The 16,029-nt window shown below is 67.2% G+C and overlaps 5 protein-coding genes across 5 annotated transcripts; 1 reads left to right on the top strand and 4 right to left on the bottom strand.

Moving 5' to 3' along the window:
• Nucleotides 1-46: 46 nt before the first annotated feature.
• On the bottom strand, nt 47-1,256 carry CDK2AP2 (cyclin dependent kinase 2 associated protein 2). Its single transcript, XM_064453071.1, has 4 exons — nt 869-1,256; nt 614-714; nt 397-529; nt 47-270 (listed from the first exon to the last, which is right to left on the bottom strand). Exons 1-4 carry the CDS (start codon nt 957-959, stop codon nt 203-205), a joined length of 393 nt encoding a protein of 130 aa, XP_064309141.1. The 5' UTR covers nt 960-1,256; the 3' UTR covers nt 47-202.
• A 167-nt stretch (nt 1,257-1,423) lies between these two features.
• Nucleotides 1,424-4,434, bottom strand: CABP2 (calcium binding protein 2). The gene is made up of 7 exons (XM_064453061.1): nt 3,570-4,434; nt 3,321-3,482; nt 3,117-3,147; nt 2,889-3,023; nt 2,668-2,777; nt 2,419-2,566; nt 1,424-2,343 (listed from the first exon to the last, which is right to left on the bottom strand). Exons 1-7 carry the CDS (start codon nt 3,609-3,611, stop codon nt 2,318-2,320), a joined length of 654 nt encoding a protein of 217 aa, XP_064309131.1. The 5' UTR covers nt 3,612-4,434; the 3' UTR covers nt 1,424-2,317.
• Nucleotides 4,435-4,465: 31 nt separating this feature from the next.
• Nucleotides 4,466-6,891, top strand: NDUFV1 (NADH:ubiquinone oxidoreductase core subunit V1). The gene is made up of 10 exons (XM_064453038.1): nt 4,466-4,626; nt 4,698-4,780; nt 4,849-5,019; nt 5,104-5,287; nt 5,363-5,552; nt 5,727-5,939; nt 6,027-6,193; nt 6,266-6,347; nt 6,421-6,566; nt 6,666-6,891. Exons 1-10 carry the CDS (start codon nt 4,573-4,575, stop codon nt 6,747-6,749), a joined length of 1,374 nt encoding a protein of 457 aa, XP_064309108.1. The 5' UTR covers nt 4,466-4,572; the 3' UTR covers nt 6,750-6,891.
• Nucleotides 6,892-7,326: 435 nt separating this feature from the next.
• Nucleotides 7,327-8,722, bottom strand: NUDT8 (nudix hydrolase 8). Its single transcript, XM_064453280.1, has 4 exons — nt 8,511-8,722; nt 8,311-8,443; nt 7,901-7,978; nt 7,327-7,823 (listed from the first exon to the last, which is right to left on the bottom strand). Exons 1-4 carry the CDS (start codon nt 8,720-8,722, stop codon nt 7,569-7,571), a joined length of 678 nt encoding a protein of 225 aa, XP_064309350.1. The 3' UTR covers nt 7,327-7,568.
• A 1,883-nt stretch (nt 8,723-10,605) lies between these two features.
• Nucleotides 10,606-15,270, bottom strand: MTCH2 (mitochondrial carrier 2). Its single transcript, XM_064453053.1, has 13 exons — nt 15,099-15,270; nt 14,930-15,014; nt 14,689-14,795; nt 14,506-14,532; nt 13,139-13,192; nt 12,951-13,008; nt 12,781-12,832; nt 12,626-12,685; nt 12,000-12,093; nt 11,761-11,808; nt 11,316-11,383; nt 10,934-11,009; nt 10,606-10,801 (listed from the first exon to the last, which is right to left on the bottom strand). Exons 1-13 carry the CDS (start codon nt 15,183-15,185, stop codon nt 10,715-10,717), a joined length of 903 nt encoding a protein of 300 aa, XP_064309123.1. The 5' UTR covers nt 15,186-15,270; the 3' UTR covers nt 10,606-10,714.
• Nucleotides 15,271-16,029: the final 759 nt, after the last annotated feature.

Raw genomic sequence — 16,029 nt, 5'->3', positions numbered from 1 at the left:
CCCCCGTCACCCCCAGTGTCCCCCCGGTCAGTGGCCCGACGCAGAGTCCCAACCATGTCCTTTATTTATAAAAACACGCATTTATAAAGAGAGCAGTGGAGGGGGGGGAGGGCAGGGAGCGTGGGCAGCACAGCGGCCCCCCCCGCCGCCAGCGGGGGTCCCGGGGGGGGGCGCGGGGGGGGTCCCCGGGTGACAGCAGCCGTTACGTGCGGGCGTTTCGCTCTGTCTCTGCCAGGCACTCCCTGACCAGCGCCCGGGCGTGGATGATGCCTGCGGGGAGAGAAGCACAGCGACACCCCACATCAGCTCCCCGCCACTCTCCGTGGGGCTGGGGACCCCCGGGCAGGCAGGACCCGGGGGGGGGGGTGGGGGTGCGTCCCCCATCGCCACCCGTACCCCGTTTCAGCCGCTCCATGGCACTCTTGCTGCCGGCGTAGGTGGGTCGGATCTCCTTCCCCATCTCCTCGATGACGGAGAGGAGGTCGGTGTAGGTGCTCTGTGAGCCCGGAGCCCCGGGGGGCTTCATCGCCTGTAGATGGGGGGGGGGGGGGGTCACGGAGGGACTGAGGGTCACCTCCGACCCCCCCGCCCCGGTCCCGGTCCCGCACCTCACCTGCACGTAGCCCATGGAGGGCGGCCCGAAGTCATTGAAAAGGGGCCGGAAGGCGGCGGCGGCGCCGGGGACGGAACCGGAGGGCGACGGGACACTCGTGGCTGCGAGAAACGGGGGGTAACCGGCTGCTCCCCCCCTCCCCTTCCCCCGGTCCCCTCCCTTCCCCCAGTCCTCCCCCATTTCCCTGCTACCCCCCCCATTTCCCCGCCCCCCCCCCCGGTCCCCGGTTCCCCCCGGTCCCGGGGGTGCGCTCACCGGCGGAGGGTGCCCCGGGCCCCGGCGGGGCGGGGCTGGCGCTGGCGGCTCCGGGGGTGGCGGGGGCGGGAGCGATGGGCTTGTAGGACATCCCCGACCACCGCCCGCCGCTCCCGGATCCCTGGAGGGCGGCGGGGGTCGGTGTGCGGCCCCCGCGCTCCCCCCGCCGGTTGTACCGTCGCTTCCCGCCTCTCCTCAGTTCAGCTCCCCTAAGCTCGGCTCAGCTAAGCTCAGCTCAAACCCCACTACAGCCCACCCCGGCGGCGGCTCCGACCCGGTAACCGCTGCAGCGGGGCCCGCCGCGGCCTGCCCTGACCCGGCCTCCCCCCGCCGGTACCGCCGCTCGCCCTGATGACGCTTCGGCGCGACGCCGCGCCGATGTCATCGCGACGTCACCGCGCCGACAGGCACCTCCCCCCCACCTTCGTCACCGTGGAGACACGCGGCGTCGGCTCCGCCCCCTTCCCCCCCACCCGAGCGAGACCAAGGAGGGGGGGTCCCCCCAGCAATAAGTTCTATTTTAAACTCAACATAAGGACAAACCAAAGTCCGTCGTCGAGAGAGTTTTTCATTTCAAAAGGGCAAAGATTGAAAAAAATTAATACATTTGTTCACACACACCCCCAAGGTGGGGAGCGCGGCTCGGAAGCAGAGGGTTTCCTTAACTCAGAGGTGCAAAAATTACCCCAAACTACACGCAAGGCAGGGAGCCTGCCCCGCGCTCCCGGGCGGGCAACGCTAAAGCTTTATTCCCGGCTTCTTTCCTCAAGGATGTCCTGGCCGGAGCGCCGAGGTGTCCCCCCCTGCGCTGGGGGGGCGTCGGAGGGAGCGTCCGTGCAGACCCCGAAAGCGGAGGGAGGCCTCGCCGGCGCGGGGCAGGAGGGAGCAGGGTCAGGGGTAAGCCTGAGCTCAAAGCACAGTGATGGGGGACGGGTGATGGGGGCAACACTGTAAGGTCAGTCCTAAATCACAGCGCAAGGGGAGCAGGGTCAATGTCAGGGGCTCGGCTTCGGGTACAGGGGTCAAAACGGAGGCTGAAGGGACGAGCCGGGGGAAGATGGAGGAGGGGGGACTGGTGGGTTCGGGTTTTGGGCAGCAGCAGGTGGGGTGAGGTCAGGGTGGGAAGGGGGACGCTGCGGGGTGGGGAGCGGGAGAGAGCAGAGGTCAGGGCAAGAGCGGCCGATGCCCGGCCAAATCTGTGCTGAAAAGGGACCTGGCAGTGGCCCCAGTGCCCCATGCCACGGTTGGACCTCGGCGGCCGGACAGATGCACGGCTGAGGATGAGCGTGGGTACCTCCGGCAATGAAGAAGCGAGGGCCTCATTCCGGGCACCGCGCCGCGCCGGCACGACCCCAGCTGCAGCGGCCGGCGCCGGGCGTCTCCTCCGCGGCCCCCTCCTCTTCATAAGGCACGGCAGGGGCTGGGGTCTCGTGTTGGCACGCACCACCCTCAGCGCGACATCATCCGCACAAACTCTGCCGGCAGGAGAATATGCACAGAACATCCCGAATATTCCCGGGGACGTTCCCGGCCCCCGCCCCAGCCCCTACCTTCAAAGTCCACCAGGCCGTCCCCATTGAGATCCACGTCCTTGAGGATCTCATCCACCTCCCGGTAGTTGAGCTGCTGCCCCAGCAGCTTGCACATGGCTTCCCGCAGCTCCGCCATACTGATCTTTCCGTCCCCGTTGGTATCGAACTGCGCAGCAAGCGCCCGTTGGCCACGGCCGCCCTCGGCGCGCGGGCAGCCCGCCAGCCTGCCCGCTCCCGGGGGCTCTGTCCCCGTCCCCGTCCCCTCACCTCACGGAAAGCATCGCGCAGCTCCTTGATCCCAATCATATCCGCCGTCTCTGCCAGCATCTTGGGGCCCATCAGCTCCACGAAGTCATCAAAATCCACCTTGCCCCCGGCTGCAGCACAAAGAAAGGGGGGGGGTGTCACCAGGGTGGGGATCAGGGATCGCTGGGGGGATGATCTGGCTGCCACGGGGTGGAGGGAGCCCCCCGCACCCCGCCACGTACTGATCTGCTGGGACAGCTCGATGAGCTCCATCTCGGTGGGCATGTAGCCCATGGTCCGCATGCACTCGCCCAGGTCCTTGTAGCTGATGTACCCGTCGCGGTCCTTGTCGAACTCCCGGAAGGCCTGCTTCAGCTCTGGGGGACAGCGCAGCGTCACCACCGGCACCGCCGCTGCTGGGGGAGCTCCCAACCGGGGTGAGGGCCCCCCTGGCCCCCACGCCTGCTCACCTGCGATCTCCTCTGGCCGCAGCTCTCGGTCCTGGGAAAGAGAAAGCAGGAAGAGCCAAAGAAGGCATCCCTTCTCCCACGGATCCCCCCCACCAGGGATCCTGCCCTAAATCCCCCTCGCCGGCTCGCGGGTGGCCGTGGGACACAGCCGGCAGCACGGTGCCCGCTGCGGCGGTCTCGCAGAGGAAGGGAACAGGTGCCTACCATCTGGGTGATGGCGATGCTCTGCCGCAGGAAGATGCAGGCTGGCCCCACCAGCCCCTGCAGCACCGAGTAGTTCTGCAGTGGGGGAGACTGTGCCGCTTCTGCCGCCTCCTCAGGGTCCTCAGCGCCAGGAGCCGGGGGGCCGGTGTGCGGCTTCCCGTCCTGCAGGCAGAGCAGGCGTCAGCGGCGAGGAGGGGGCTCCCCCCTGCCCTCCTTTTCCACCCCAGGGTGGGAGCAGCCCAGCCTTACCTTGGGGAGCCTCCGCTCAGGGGTCTTGGTGCAGTTGCCCATGGCTGGGGCCTGCCCCCGTGCCGCAGGGCATGCCTGGCCCCGGGGGGGGCCGGCTGGCGCAGATCTGGGGGGCTGCCACCCTCCCGGGGCAAAGCAGGACTGGGAGGGGGGTGCGACAGTGGCCGGGGTTGCGTAGGGATTTGAGGTTTTTATGGAATATCTGGGGATATGCAGGGCAGGCGGGGGGGGGGGGCACCGCGCCCGCGCACACACATAATCCTCCGGATTATTCCTCGCTTGGCCGCCCTGCTCCAGATGTGGGGAGCCGCCCAGCTGTTCCCCGGCCTCTCCCCGAGGGGCACGAAAGCCCTTGCCATACCCTCGCCGGTTGCCTGCCTGAAAGCAGGGGGGTGGCTGGGGGTCCCAGCTCACGGTGGCCCACCGATGCTCATGGGGGGATGGGGGGATGCTGGGCCGCCCTGGCTGGGCCACCCCGGGGCACTGGCAGTACCGGGGTCACCCTGCCACCCTGGAGCTGCGGGGCTGGACGGAGGCTGCCCCACCTTCCGGGGCCGTGGGGAGCTACCGGCGCCCCACCGCTGGGACTGTGGGAAGGCGAACAACATCCCCTGGGCCCGGTGCCCCCCCCAACCCCACTCCCTCACCAGGACGAGGCCACCGGGGGCGGGAGGGGGTGTGTGTGGTGCAGCCCCCCCCAGGGGTGTTGGGGGATGGGGGGGGGAAGGCATCCCGGGAAGGGGGGAGACGGGGGGAACCGGTTTCACCCGCCAAAACCCGACCCGCGCCCGGGCACAGGGCACGTGGCGGCGCGGGCTTGGCGCCAATTTAGCCACGCCCCCTTCCGGGGGCCACGCCCCCCGCCTAACCACGGGCCCTCCCACTCGCCGACGCCACAGCCGCGTCACGCCGCCGGCGCTCGGCTCTGACGTCACCGCCGGCGGGGACTTCGCGGGGGGCGCCTGAAGGTGACGGCGGTCCCGGTGCCGGTGGCCGCCCCGCCATGGCCGCCCGGCAGCTGCTGGCGCTGCGGCGCCTGCCCGCCGCCTCCTTCTCGGTGCGTGGGGACCGGGGGCCGCCGTTCCCGAGGGCCGCCATTACCGGTGCTGAGCCCCTCTCTCCCCGCAGACGGCGCCCAAGAAGACGCAGTTCGGGTCGCTGCGGGACGAGGACCGCATCTTCACCAACCTCTACGGGCGGCACGACTGGAGGTGAGTAACGGGGAGCGGGCGGCGGGTGCCGGTGCGGCCCGTCCCGGTGCCACCGGCCGCGCCCGCAGGTTGCAGGGAGCGCTGCGTCGCGGCGACTGGTACAAGACGAAGGAGATCCTGCTCAAGGGGGTGGACTGGATCCTCGGCGAGATCAAGGCTTCGGGGCTGCGGGGCCGCGGCGGCGCCGGTTTCCCCACCGGCCTCAAGTGGAGCTTCATGAACAAACCCCCGGACGGCAGGTGAGACCGGTCACGGCACCGGTACCGCCACCGCGGCTCCCTCTCCGCAGGGAGCCCGGCCTTGACGGCGCCTGTCCCCGCCAGACCCAAGTACCTGGTGGTGAACGCGGATGAAGGGGAACCGGGCACGTGTAAGGACCGGGAGATCATGCGCCACGACCCCCACAAACTGGTGGAGGGCTGCCTGGTGGCGGGGCGCGCCATGGGCGCCCGCGCCGCCTACATCTACATCCGCGGCGAGTTCTACAACGAGGCCTCCAACTTGCAGGTGAGTGGCGGGATGGGGGACACCTCACCGGCGGGGAGCCCCCAGACTCACTCACAACCCCCTTTCCCACTGCAGGTGGCCATCCGGGAGGCCTACGAGGCCGGGCTGCTGGGGCAGGATGCCTGCGGCTCGGGGTACGCCTTCGACGTGTTCGTGGCGAGGGGCGCCGGTGCCTACATCTGCGGGGAAGAGACGGCGCTGATCGAGTCCCTCGAGGGCAAGCAGGGCAAGCCGCGTCTGAAGCCCCCCTTCCCCGCCGATGTGGGTACGTCCCCGGCCCTCCCCGCTTTGCCGCTGGCTCTTGGCAGCACGAGCCTTAATTTCCAGCCACGGTTCAAGAGCAGGACAAAATGGCAGCGACTGAACAACACCAGTTGTTCCCAGGCCGCTGTCCCGCTGCAGGTGGAGCGCGGCCGTTGAGAGCTCCCCCTGCTTCCAGGTGTCTTCGGCTGCCCCACCACGGTGGCCAACGTGGAGACGGTGGCTGTGGCCCCCACCATCTGCCGGCGGGGCGGCGCCTGGTTCGCCAGCTTCGGGCGGGAGCGCAATTCAGGGACGAAACTCTTCAACATCTCGGGTCACGTCAACAACCCCTGCACCGTGGAGGAGGAGATGTCTGTGCCGCTGAAGGAGCTCATCGAAAAACACGCTGGTAAGTGCTGTGGGCCACCCCGTGGAGCTGTGCCGGGCCGGCGCTGGGCCTGGCTCAGCCCGTCCTGTCCCTCCCCCTCTCTGACAGGGGGTGTCCGCGGGGGCTGGAATAACCTGCTGGCCGTCATCCCGGGGGGCTCCTCCACACCGCTGCTCCCCAAGTCGGTGTGCGAGACCGTGCTGATGGACTTCGATTCCCTGGTGCAGGCGCAGAGCGGGCTCGGCACGGCCGCCGTCATCGTTATGGACAAATCGGTAAGGGAGAAGCCCCCTCCCCAGCCCCCCCCAGCGCCGCACCAGGGCCCTCACCCTCCTCTTCCTCCCCAGACGGACGTCATTAAAGCCATCGCTCGCCTCATTGAGTTTTACAAGCACGAGAGCTGCGGGCAGTGCACCCCATGCCGGGAAGGTGAGTGCGGGGCTCAGGCAGGTGGGGGGGGGGATGTACTGCAGCCCCCTCATGGCCATCCCCCTCCCCACAGGCGTCGACTGGATGAATAAGGTCATGGCGCGGTTCGTGCAGGGCAACGCGCAGGTGGCTGAGATCGACGCGCTGTGGGAGATCAGCAAGCAGATCGAGGGTCACACCATCTGCGCCCTGGGCGACGGCGCGGCCTGGCCCGTGCAGGTGGGGGCAGATTTCAGGCCGGGAGCAGGGTCTGGGGGCGAGGAGGGGGCTGGTGCCCTTTCCCTGCACCATTAACTCCGCCCCAATTGCTTCACACAGGGGCTCATCCGCCACTTCCGACCAGAGCTGGAGGAGAGGATGCGGCGCTACGGGGAGGCCAAAGCCCAAGCAGCATCGGCGTAAGGACCCGGCAGCGGAGCAAGGGCTGCCAGCGGTGGTGGCCCTGCTGTTTCCTGCTGGGGGGGCTTCCTTGGGGGGCGAGGGGCTTCTCGCAGGAGTTTTGGGGCTGTGTTGGGGGAGTCCTCAATAAACACCGCTGCGCTCATGGGCTCCTCTCTTTGCTGGGGGCAGGAGTAGGCTGTGAGCATAAAATGGTGGGAGGGGGCTGCTGGGGGGCTCTGGGTCCTGCCTCCCCTTGAGCAGGGGATCGCCAGGGATCGGGGGGATCCCCAGGAATTGCGGGGATCACCCAGCCAAGGTCCAGATACACCCAGAGGGGAAATCCTGGCTTTCTGTGAGACTCCATGTCCCCTCTCTAGGGCTGGGCAGGGGTGAGAGGCAGCAGTTGTGGGGCAGCCGGGGTATTACACAGCTACACGTCCCTCCCTAGGGACCCCGCGCTCCCTGTCACCGCCGCGGTGGCACCAGGGCCGCTCCTGCCTGTACTAGTGCCAGGAGCAGCGGCTGTTGTGTCCCCCCTGCCGCGGTGCTGGCACCGAGGGATAACAGGCGGCATAACTCGGAGGCCATGGCGCGCAAGTGGTTCAAAACATGGCTTTGTTTTTTTCCCCTTAACTCACAGTGCGTGTGACATCAGCAGCGGCACCGGGGTGGGGCCACCACCACCCTTCCCCGCGTGTGCGGTGCGGCCTGCCTACAGGCGCCCGGTGGGCAACAACAGCCGCACAAACAGGGACAGCTCTGCCTGTATGTCCCCCCCCTCCCCTAAAAACAGCACGCTGGCACCTGGCGCAGGCGGGGGCCACCCCGTCCCCACCCGTGTCAGGCCGAGCTCCCCTCGGGGGGCCGAGCCGAGGGGCCGCGACCCAGCACGTGGGTCTTCCTGCGGTAGCGGTCAGGCGCCAGCAGCTCCAGGGTCAGCTCGGTGATGATGGCTGTCAGCCCCCAGACCCTGTGGGGACCGTTGAGGAAGACTGGCAGGGTGTAGCCGTAGCGGCCGGCGGTGCGGAAGTGGGTGTAGCCCTGGTTCTCCTCCCGCAGGAGGTGAGCCAGGGGCAGGGTGAAGACCTCTTCCACCTGTCGGCACAGGCGGCGAGGGGGTGACCGGGGGCCATCTGCCACGGTGGCACCGGGGAAAGGGGATACTCGCCCACCTCATCGGGGTTGGGGGTCAGCGTCAAGTCCTCCAGGGGCCCCAGGTTGGCCACGATGGGAGCCACCATCTGTCCCTGCTGGAAGGTGTGTCAGCAACAGACTGGGGGGGAGGGTGACAATCCCCCGCTCCTCCCCGAAGTGCCACCCACCCACTTTGACCCCCTGCGCCCCACCTTGACACCCATAGCGTGTGTCACCCCCTCACCCGCAGCCGGTGCCCTGTGTCCTTGTCACCCCGCACCCATCACCCATGTTCCTACCACTGCGTCCTTGTAACACCCCCCGCCGTGTCCTTGGTGTCCCCAGCCGCTCCGTGCCCCCCAACACCGCCCGCCCCCACGGTGTCCCGTCCCCCCCGCCGTCCCCCCGGTGCCCCGGTAGTTCCCCCCCGCCCCCCGGTGCTCGGTACCCGGTCGGGCAGGAGCCGCAGCTGCCCCCAGACTCTCGGGGCTCCGAGCGCCAGCCCCAGCTCCTCCCGCGTCTCCCGCAGCGCCGTGGCCACCGCGTCGCCGTCCGCCGGGTCCCGCCGCCCCCCGGGGAAGCTGTGTAAGAGGTAACGGCACCGCCCGGGCCGGCCGGGCCCCGGTGCCCGCTCCCCGCCGCCGGTACCTGACGTCGCCGCTGTGGGGCCCGCCCAGGCGGCGGGAGCGGAGCGTGAAGAGCAGCGCGGGGCGGCCCCGCACCGAGCACAGCGGCACCAGCACCGCCGCCGCCGCCGCCCCCCGCGCCCCCCCCGCCGCCGCCAGCCGCGCCCGGCACCGCCGCTCGCTCCCGCTGCTCAGGAACCCCCCGCCGCCGCCGTCCGCACCCGGCTCCGCCATGGCGCCGGCACCGGAGGGCGGGGAAGGACGTCCGGGACCGACCGGCCGCCCCCCCCCATACACACCTCGGCACCGCCTCCCCGAGCCCGCCCCCGGGCTTCCCGCGGCGCTTCGCCGGCGGCTGTGCGACCCCGCGCTGGGCGTGCGACCCCCGCCCTGCTGGGTGTGCAAACCCTGCTCCAGCCGGGCAACAGCCCGCACCAGGCGTGCAACCCGCTCTCCGGGCGTGCAACCCGCTCTCCGGGCGTGCAACCCCTCCACCGGGAGCGTGTAACCCTCTCCGGGGGCGCGCAACCCTCTCCGGGGGCGCGCAACCACCCCTGCCAGGTGTGCAACCCACCAACTAGTTTTGCAACCCTCTACATGTATAACAACCCCTGCTCCAGCTGTGCAACCCTCTCTCGGGGTGAGCAACAACCCCTGCTCCGGCTGTGCAACCCTCCCCCGCGGTGCGCAACAACCCCTGCTCCGGCTGTGCAACCCTCCCCCGCGGGGTGCAACAACCCCTGCTCCGGCTGTGCAACCCTCCCCCGCGGGGTGCAACAACCCCTGCTCCGGCTGTGCAACCCTCCCCCGCGGGGTGCAACAACCCCTGCTCCGGCTGTGCAACCCTCCCCCGCGGTGCGCAACAACCCCTGCTCCGGCTGTGCAACCCTCCCCCGCGGTGCGCAACAACCCCTGCCAGGTGTGCAACTCAACTCCCCGCTTTGCACTGCCCTGCATGTGACATAGCCAGTGCTGGGTGTGTAACAACCCCTGCCAAGCGTGGAACCCTGTCACTGGGTGTGTGACCCACTTCCCAGCTTTACAACCTGCCATGGAGTGTGCAACAACCCCTGCCGGGTGTGCAGCTCCCTGCTTTGCACCCCGCTGTACGTGCAATAGGCGCTGCTGGGTGTGCAACAACCCCTGCTGGGTGTGCAACCCACCGCCCAGTTTTTCACTCCCCTGCATGTGTAATAACCGCTGCTGGGTGTTCAACAACCCCTCCTCCGGCTGTGCAACCCTGCCCCTGGGTATGCAGCCCCCGCACTGGGTATGTGCGGCTCTTCACCCAGCTGCACAGCCCTCCTGCTGGGTGTGCAAGCCCCCCTCCAGCTCCACAACCCAGTCACCAGCTGCGCGGCCCCCCCCTGCGGCCGTACAACCCTCTGACAGGGTTCACAACCCCACCACCACCACCCTCTTTTCACAGCCCAGACGTGCCACCATCCCCTCTCACTTGGGGGTGCTGCAACACCCCCACGGGTGCTGAACCAGGATGGATCCAATCTGCCCCCACCACCACCGCCCTGAGAGGGAGCGAGGGAGGGGAAACTGCCCCACAATTATCCCCAGCCACGAATGAGGGGCCTCCGAGCAGCCCCTGGGGTAGTTGGGGCTGTCACTCCCCAAGCGCCTGTGACATTTGTACAGCCGGTCTTTAAAACGTGGTTATTTGTAAGGGGTGGTGGTTCCAGGCACCATCGCCCGGGGGAATTTGCTCTGTCGAAACATCCTCAAGTGGGTCCAAGGCTGGGAAAAGGCACCCGGGGCATAACAGTCGGAAGCGGGACAGGGATTTCTGCAAGATTTACCGGGAAGCCTCTGCAACACCCACGCTTTCAGGCTGAAGACAAGCCACGGGCACCAGTCCCCACAGGGACAGGAGGACGGAGGTGACGACACCTCATGGGATGGATCCAGCACCTATCCCGGCCAACTGGGCCTACGGGGGGGTCTGTGTGGGTCCTGGGCTGATGAAAAGGGGTCGGATAATCGATAGGGGAATAAGGATAATAGGGACGGTGCTCCAGACTGGGGAGGGAACACTCGGCATTGGCCAGCCCCCCACAGGAAGCCCCCAGCCCTACGACAGACACTCTCACATGTCCACCTTCATCTCTCAGCATTAAATGATTTTAAAAAACAGTATAGAAATCACCACTCTCTCATAATTCCCGACCTTCAGAGCCCAGCACCAGCTTCATGATTCCCCTCTGGGCTCTGGCTTCAGCGAAACCTCCTCTCCTCCCACACATATCGCTTCCCTGCGGGCACCTTGCGGAAAAACAGGCTGTTCCCTCGGCTCATGTTGCCCTGGAAGGGGGAAGACGACCACCGCTGGGTGAGTCAGGGCTGCCCCGAGCCCCAGCACAGCTCCCCCAGACCCTGAAAGGGCTCCGTCCTGGCCAGGCAGCACCCCAGTGCCTCCCAGCTCCGACCACTTACCTCCCTGTGCAGCTGGCTCCAGCAGTCCAGCCAGGAGGAGTAGGTGGGTGCATAGGGAAGGAGGCCCCCTGCCAGCCTGGGGAAGAGAGGAGGATTATTTCCACCCAGTGGGGTATGACCTGTCCCCTCTGTGGCTCCTTGCTGGGCTGAACCCCAAAATAGCCCTTCCAAGGCTGGGCTCCCACTCCACTCATCCCGCCCCCAGCACTGCTGCCGAGGGATCAATCCCACAGTGAGTTTGAAACCTCTTTGCCATCCGGGAGCTTCGGAAAGGCGGTTTCGGGAGCTGATCCGGCGCGGAGGCACGTGGCCGCCACCCGCGCCAGCCCCCCCAGGCTCAGGCTGGCCCTTGCAGCGGGGTGGGAGGCGGGGGCAGACTCACCCGCAGTTATTAACGGCCATCAGGTTGGAGACGAGCACGAAGGGGTAGGTCAGCATGCTGGCGAAGAACTGCAAGGGAGAGGAGAGCTGGTGGGCAGCAGCCCCCCGCAGGGATCTCCCCACTTCCCTCCACACGGGGAGGACAAACCCCAAAAGTTGCCCAGGGACCCCCCAGGGATCCCACAGGCTCCACGGAGGGTCAGGCTACGCAGAGGCGAGGCCGTGAGCCCACAGGCGCGCAGGGTCACACGTCTCCTCCACGGAGCATTCCTTCCCCCGCAGGCCGATGCCTCCGGAGCGCGGGGCAGCGCCCGGCTCTGCTCCCCAGCACAGCAGCCACAGGGCAGGCGGGATTACAAGATCCCGTTTCAATGGGAAAAACAGATTCAGTTCTCTTCAACCTCCCCTCAGGGAGACAGCGTCACGCACGCACGGGCTGTACTCACTCCAGTGACTGCCTGTGAGTAGCTCTTCATCTCAGCCATGGTTGAGACCTGCGGGAGGAGAAAAAGGCATCTTCAACCACCACAGAGCAGAGCTGCCACCCCAAAGCAGGGCCCTGCCCCGCTGGATGGTCCCCTGAGCCTCCCCGTCCCTCACTGCGGTCAGCTCAGCACCAGCGACGCTGCCGTGCTGCCCCCAGCCCGCCCCACGACCCCCCCCGAGCAGGGTGCAGAGCCCATACCCCGTTCTCCAGCGCGTACGTGTTGATGAGGTAGGCCAGCATGTTGCAGAGCCAGAGCGAAAGGATGTCCCCAAGGAGCCGGGGGATGAGGCCACTGAAAGAGAAGAGGCAGCAGGAACGTCAGCCTAGGGCAGGCCTGGATCTGGCTGCGCAGAGAGCCAGGAAACAGCTGGTTGAGAACAGGGGGGAGCAGCTGTTCACCCACAGTCGGTTAAAGGGGGGAACTCCCCACCCTGGGAGCAGGGATGCTCAGACAAGCGGTTCCAAGAGGACACGGATGCAGAGGGACCCAAAACACCTCCCAGCCGGTGGTCCCAGGGAAGGGTTACTACACCATTGCTGTTTTAATGTCTCCAGGCACTGGGTGTCACCAGGGCCGGTGGCTGTGAGGGGAGGGTTTGCCAGATTCACACCAGGAAGCCCCCTGGGGAGGGCAGAACAGGGAACGGCGCACCCCAGCAGCACCCGAGGTCAGGGCAGAGCACCTCCGGAGCGCGGGGCGATGGGAGAGCAGAGCTGCGGCACTGCAGCCGGAGGGAGAAGTGAGCCGTGCGGCGAGTGAGGCCCACAGATGTCGGGGAGGGACCCCGCTGCCCATCCCCGAGACCCCCGTTGTCAGCACTCACGCGAAGAAGCCCAGGATGCCTTCTTCTCGGTAAATCGTGGTGAAGGCGCTTAGTGTCCCGCTGGGTTGGGGAGGAAGAGGAGAGCGTGGCGGTCAGAGGGGGCCCTGCAAGCGGACAGCCCCCCAGAGCAGCCCCCAGCCCCCCCCGCCCCATACCTGTACTTGGTCTCTCGGCCGATGAACTGCACCATGCAGCGCAGGGTGATCACTGCGGGCAGAGACAGGTGGCGCGGGGGTCAGGGGAGGCGCGGGGACACTCCGGGGTGACACAGGAGTGACAGGCACGCATCACCTGGCCCGCACACCAGCTACGGGGGGACACCTACCGTGAAAGGGGTAGGTGATGAGTGTGGCAGCTGAGCGAGCGACCATCTCTCGGGAGGTCTGGGGAGAAACGGGCTGTCAGGCGGAGAGGGCTGGGTGACAGGGACACAGCAGGCAGAGAGCCCAGCGGCACCAGTGTCATACCGAGCCCCTCCTGCACCCCAGCAGATCCCAGCGCCCTCCTCCTCACCTCCTTCAGGACCTGCTCCAGCGAGGACACAGGCTCCTTCTTGCTGGCTCCAGGCTGGGGAGGGAAAGAGGCATCAAGTGGGGAACAGCCCCCCAAAAGGCACCGCTCCCACCCCACCACCCCTGAAAGGACTCACCCCCGCAGTGCAGGCTCAGCAGCCCCCCAGAGCCCTCTGCGCCAGGCATCTCTCCCTTGGGGCAGCACATGATGCTGGGCTGCCTCTGCCACAGCTGGGGGGGCCCGCAGCAAGGAGGGAGGGACAGAGGGATGGACGGAGGGAGGGACAGAGGGAGAAATCATAGAATCATAGAATGTCCTGAGTGTGAAGGGACCTGCAAGGGTCATCAAGCCCAGCTCCTGTTCCTGCACAGGACACCCCAAATTCACACCCTGGCTCTGAGGGCCTTGGCCAAGTGCTTCTGGAACATCGCCAGGCTGGTGCCGTGATGCCTCCCTGGGGAGCCTGTGCCAGGGCTCCACCGCCCTCGGGGGGAAGAGCCTTCTCGTAATGCCCAGCCTAACCCTCCCCTGGCACATCTCCCTGCCATTCCCTCCGGCCCTGGCCTTGGTCACCAGAGAGCAGAGACCAGCCCTGCCCCTCCTCCTGCCCTCGGGAGGGAGCTGCAGAGCGCCATGAGGCTGCCCTCGGCCTCCTCTGCTCCAGCTGAACAAACCCAGGGACTCCAGCCGCCCCTCGTGCAGTTTCCCCTCTAAACCCTTCCCCAACTCCGTGGCCTCCTTTGAACACTCTCTTAGTGTCCTGTGGCACCCAAATGGACACTGGGAGGGAGGGTAGGATGCATCCAGTTCTGGCCCACCCCCAGTTCAAGAGGGACAGGGACTTGAGCAAGTCCAGCGGAGAGCTGCCAAGATGATCAGGGAACTGGAGCATCTCCCTTATGAGGAAAGGCTGAGAGACCTGGGTCTGTTCAGCCTGGAGAAGAGGAGACTGAGTAGGGATCTCATCAATGCTTATAAATATCTAAAGGGTGGGTGTCAGGAGGATGGGGCCGGGCTCTTTTCAGAGGTGCCCAGCGCCAGGCCAAGGGGCCACGGGCACAAGCTGGAACACAGGAAGCTCCCCCTGAACATGAGGACAAACCCCTTCCCTGTGCGGGTGCCAGAGCAGGGGCACAGGCTGCCCAGGGAGGCTGTGGGGTCCCTTCCCTGGAGACATTCACCCCCCGCCTGGACGCGGCCCTGTGCCCCCTGCTCTGGGTGTGCCTGCTCACGCAGGGGGTGGGATGGGGTGAGCTCCAGGGGTCCCTTCCAACCCCCGCCATTCTGGGAGAGATGAAGGGAGGGATGGGCAGAGGGGGACAGGGATGGAGGATTCACCGGGGAAGCGGCCTCAGCCTCACACCTACCTCAGCCTGCTCGGCTTCCTGATACCGCTGGGGAGGAAAGGTGAGAGTTAGTGTGGCCGTGGGGGACAGGGAGGCCCTGCCAGCACCAAGATGCGGGGTCTCTGCACCTCCACAGTCCCCACCAGGGCTAGCGGCTATGTCCCACATGTCCCCCCGTCCATCCGTCTGTCCCCTCCGCAGTACCTGCAGCACTTTGCTGTGCACGATGGTGCCGATGGCGCTGGAGCAGAGGCGGGGGGTGAGGCCTTTGAAGAGTCCCGCTCTTCCATCGACCTTCACGATGTGCTTGGCTGGGGGCAGCGGGGACCGGTCACACCACGCGGGACCTCCCCACACGCCACGCGAGGAAACCCCGCAGCCACTGGCTGTCCCGGGGGGCGGCGGGACACGGGCGGGGGGAGCCGCGCCACCGGTGCAGACTCACCGTAAGCGAAGAGGCCGGGCAGCTGGTAGACCTGGCGCCCGAAGACATTCCTCCCCAGGGTGGGCGGCAGCGGCTCGTACCCCACCTGCGGCGGGGACAGGCAGCCTGCAGCTGGTACCGGAGCCGGTGCTCCCCCCCCCCAGCTCTCCCTTACCGGCCCCCCCCTTACCTGCACCAACACTTTCACGTACATGAGGGGCTGCGAAAGCACGGTCAGCCCCGAGCCCAGCAGCACCTGCGAAGCCGCGTCCGCCATGGTGCCACCCCAGCGTCACGGCCCAGAAGGACACCGCCGCCACCGCCACCACCAGCGCTTCCGCTTCCGCCCTCCCGGTACTTCCGGCGCGCCCGCAAATCACTTCCGGTCGGAGGGGTGGCCCTGCCCGGTCGCCACGGTAACGGAGGGTGGCCGTGTGTGTCCGCGGCCTACAGGCCTGAGGCGTCGCCATGGCAACGGGGCCTGTGAGGCCTCGCTGGGGCCTGCGGGCCTGAGGCGACATCATAGGAATCATAGAATATTATGGCTGGAAAAGACCTCTTGGATCATCAGGTCCAGCCGCCAGCCCAACACCCCCAGGCCTCCCAAACCACGTCCCCAAGTGCCACGTCTGCACGGTTTTTGAACCCCCCCAGGGACGGTGACTCCCCCACCTCTCTGGGCAGCCTGTGCCAGGGCCTGACTGCTCTTGCAGTGAAGACATTTTCCCTAATCTCCAACCTAAACCTCTGCTAACACAGCTTGAGGACATTTCCTCACGTCCTATTGCTACTAACTTGGAAGAAGAGACCAATTAAACAAGATCGGCCTCAACACTAAGCCCTGGGGAACCCCGCTCGTGACCAGCTACCAACTGGATTTAGCTCCGCTCACCACAACTCTCTGGGCTCGGCCATCCAGCCACCACGGCGACAGTGCCTGAGGTAGCCACGGCGAGGAGGCCTGAGGTGACACCATGGCCACGGGGCCCGTGGGGCCCAAGGCACTGTCATGGTGGCAGGGGCTGGGTGCCAGCAGGCTCCAGGCAGGCTGGGGACCAAGGGGGAGCCCCGCAGGGGGGATGGCAGGATGAAAACAGGTGTCACCACGCAGAAGCACAGCT

Source organism: Phalacrocorax carbo, chromosome 5 (assembly GCF_963921805.1).
Source record: "Phalacrocorax carbo chromosome 5, bPhaCar2.1, whole genome shotgun sequence".
NCBI classification, from domain to species: domain Eukaryota; kingdom Metazoa; phylum Chordata; class Aves; order Suliformes; family Phalacrocoracidae; genus Phalacrocorax; species Phalacrocorax carbo.
The sequence above is the reverse complement of the archived record's forward strand: the minus strand, read 5'-3'. Positions and strand labels throughout refer to the sequence as shown.